Source organism: Nicotiana sylvestris, chromosome 5 (assembly GCF_000393655.2).
Source record: "Nicotiana sylvestris chromosome 5, ASM39365v2, whole genome shotgun sequence".
Lineage (NCBI taxonomy): Eukaryota > Viridiplantae > Streptophyta > Magnoliopsida > Solanales > Solanaceae > Nicotiana > Nicotiana sylvestris.
In genome coordinates, this window is record NC_091061.1 from 125,918,195 (window position 1) to 125,921,069 (window position 2,875).

At 39.1% G+C, this 2,875-nt stretch overlaps 1 protein-coding gene across 1 annotated transcript; it reads left to right on the forward strand.

Moving 5' to 3' along the window:
- Positions 1-1,914: 1,914 nt before the first annotated feature.
- On the forward strand, positions 1,915-2,367 carry LOC138869277 (uncharacterized). Its single transcript, XM_070146881.1, has one exon. The coding sequence runs from the start codon at positions 1,915-1,917 to the stop codon at positions 2,365-2,367; it is 453 nt and encodes a 150-aa protein (XP_070002982.1).
- Positions 2,368-2,875: the final 508 nt, after the last annotated feature.

Below are 2,875 nucleotides of genomic sequence, written 5' to 3' on the forward strand. Positions count from 1 at the left end.
TGCCTTTTGATTTCCCTTCAGAATGTTGTTGATGGCCTAAAACGTTTCTCTTCTTTTAAATAATCGGCCATATTTCTCTTTAAAACATTTTCCTCTTAATTAGTTTAGACATTAGAAAAAAAGTAAAATTCAAATTCCTCAAAGTTTAGTTTGAGTTTTCCTTTAAAAATTGGAATCGAGGTGTGTCATGCCAAATAAAATCTCAAAATGCATGGCCCTCGCTTAATTACTATTTTAATCCTTAGAAATCGAGGCGTGCCATTTAGTTGAATTTCCATGGCCCTCGCAACTTGAAAGTGCGTAGTTGCTCTAGGCGCGCTATTTTAAAAATTACCTTCCTAAAACTCGGGTGTGCATTTTATGTGACCCAAATCCAAATCTTAACAACGTTAAATAAATATGTCATGGACCGCGGGTGCATTTCATGTGGCGTGGTCCAAAGACGTGTTTTAGATGATGTTGAAATCTTCCTTAAATATAATTAAAAGAGGTTTAATAAGTTAAAATATACCATAGGTTAAAACATATATTAAAATCAGATAATATGCCAATTATGATAGTTTAAGCTACCATGCTAGTACCACGGAATCCGGGGGTGCCTCACACTTTCCCTCGAGTTAACAGAATTCCTTATTCAGAATTTTTGGTTCGCAGACTTCAAAAGGAAAGTTGAATCTTCCTCGATTTGGGATTTTAAAATAAACTGGTGACTTGGGACACCAGAAAACAAACCATCCCAAGTGGCGACTCTGAGTTGAATAAATAATCCAATTTAAATAATGTCACTTAAAGAGGAAAAACTCCCTTGTACTGCCCTCGGGTGTGTAAAAAGGAGGTGTGACACTAGTAAGACCATAAAAAGTGCCCAAGTCATTTATATCGTTACAAAGAATGATCTCCTTGTTATTGTGTTTGCAATTGAAAAGTCCATACTTGATGGATGCAAAAGTCATTGTCCACACAGATCATGCAGCACTTTGTTATCTTGTGATAAAAAAGGGACTTCAAAGCTCGGTTGATGATATGGGTGCTCATGTTGCAAGAGTTTGATATTAACATCCAAGATAGAAATGATAGTGAAAACCAAGTGGCGGACAACTTGTCTTGTTTGGAGGAGGTGGGGAGGCTGCATGATGGCCTTGAAATCAATGACTTTTTCCCCGTTGAGAAACTCTTGGAAATTTCAATGAAAGAGGTGCCATGGTTCGCAGATTTAGAAAATTTCCTTGTGCGTGGAATCATCCCGGATGAGTTCTCTTCAAACCGAAGGAATAAGTTCAAACGGGATTGTCAAGATTATTATTGGGATGAATCTTACCTCTTTCGGATTTGTACAGATGGGGTGATTAGAAGATGTGTACCGGAAGAAGAGCAAGGTAAAATCTTGGGGCTAGTCATTCTTCGCTATATGGAGGTCATCATGGTGGAGCGAGAATGACAACAGAAGTGTTTAGTTGTGGTTTCTATTGGCCCACTCTTTACAAGGATGCAAGTGAGTTAGTGAAAAGATGTGACGAATGTCAACGGGCCGGTGGAATCTCAAAGAAAAATGAAATGCCTCTCACTACTATTTTGGAGATTGGTATTTTTGATGTGTGGGGTATTGACTTCATGGGCCCTTTTGTGAGTTCTATGAAAACACCTACATCTTGGTCGCGGTGGATTATGTATCCAAATGGGTTGAGTCCGTTGCTTTACCCAATAATGAGGCGAGAAGTGTGGTGGTGTTCTTGAAGAAGAATATTTTCACAAAGTTTGGTACTCCACGTGCAATTATAAGCGACGTGGGTCACATTTTTTCAACAAGGCTTTCGACACTTTACTTGGAAAATATGGTATTACTCACAAAGTCATGACTCCCTATCACCCACAAGTTAGTGGGCAAGTGGAAGTCTCCAACCGGTAGATAATCGTATGGATTGGTCTAAGAAGCTTGATGATGCATTATGGGCATATCGGGCGGCTTACAAAACACCTATCGAAATGTCACCATACTGGTTGGTGTTCGAAAAAGTTTATCATCTTCCGGTGGAACTAGAGCACAAGGTCATGTGGGCTCTAAAGAAGTTGAATCTTGATTGGGATGTAGCCGCTAACTTGAGGGTTGCACACTTGAATGAATTGGATGAGTTTCAGTATCATGCTTATGCAAGTTCATCCTTGTACAAAGAAAAGATGAAATATCTTCATGACAAATACATTTGGAATAAAGGGTTCAAGGTGGGTGATCTTGTGTTATTGTTTAACTTAAGGTTGAGGATGTTTTCCGGGAAGCTAAAATCTAAATGGAGTGGTCCTGTTGAAATTATGGGTGTGACATCTTTTGGTGCATTAGTCTCAAAGAATAAAAATAATGAAATATTTTGAGTCAATGGTCACCAGGTGAAGCACTATTTGGGAAAGGTTGTAGAAAGCCACGTCGTGGTGGTCATTCATTTCACTTGAGGGTATTTTGCATCATGCCGCGATGTTTAATCAGGCACTTTTTGGAAGGAAACCCATGCATATTTCTTTTCCTTTTTCTTTTGTAGTTAGGTGTTATTTTTATTCTAACTTGATTTGAAGTGTGCTACAAGAGTGAGTGCGACTTATAGGAATTATGGACTAAAATATGGCTAAGTGTTCCAAAATATGCGGACTGCATTTGAATTGTGCGGACCGCACATTTGTTAGTGCTATAGCAGAAGAATATTGCGGCCGTAAATTTATCTTGCAGACCGCAAAATTGAGATATTAAAAATACCAACTCTTTGAAGTTTAAGCTTGTTAGTGTGGAGGTCGATCTGCGACCACACATGAAATCTACTGCCGCACCTAAAACTATGTGGACCGAAGATGAACTTCTGAGTTGAGGTCCCCAGGTGAGAGAGTGCGG

Coding starts and splice junctions, on each gene's coding strand:
- LOC138869277 (XM_070146881.1), top strand. CDS start 1,915: ATGGATTGGTCTAAGAAGCTTGATGATGCATTATGGGCATATCGGGCG.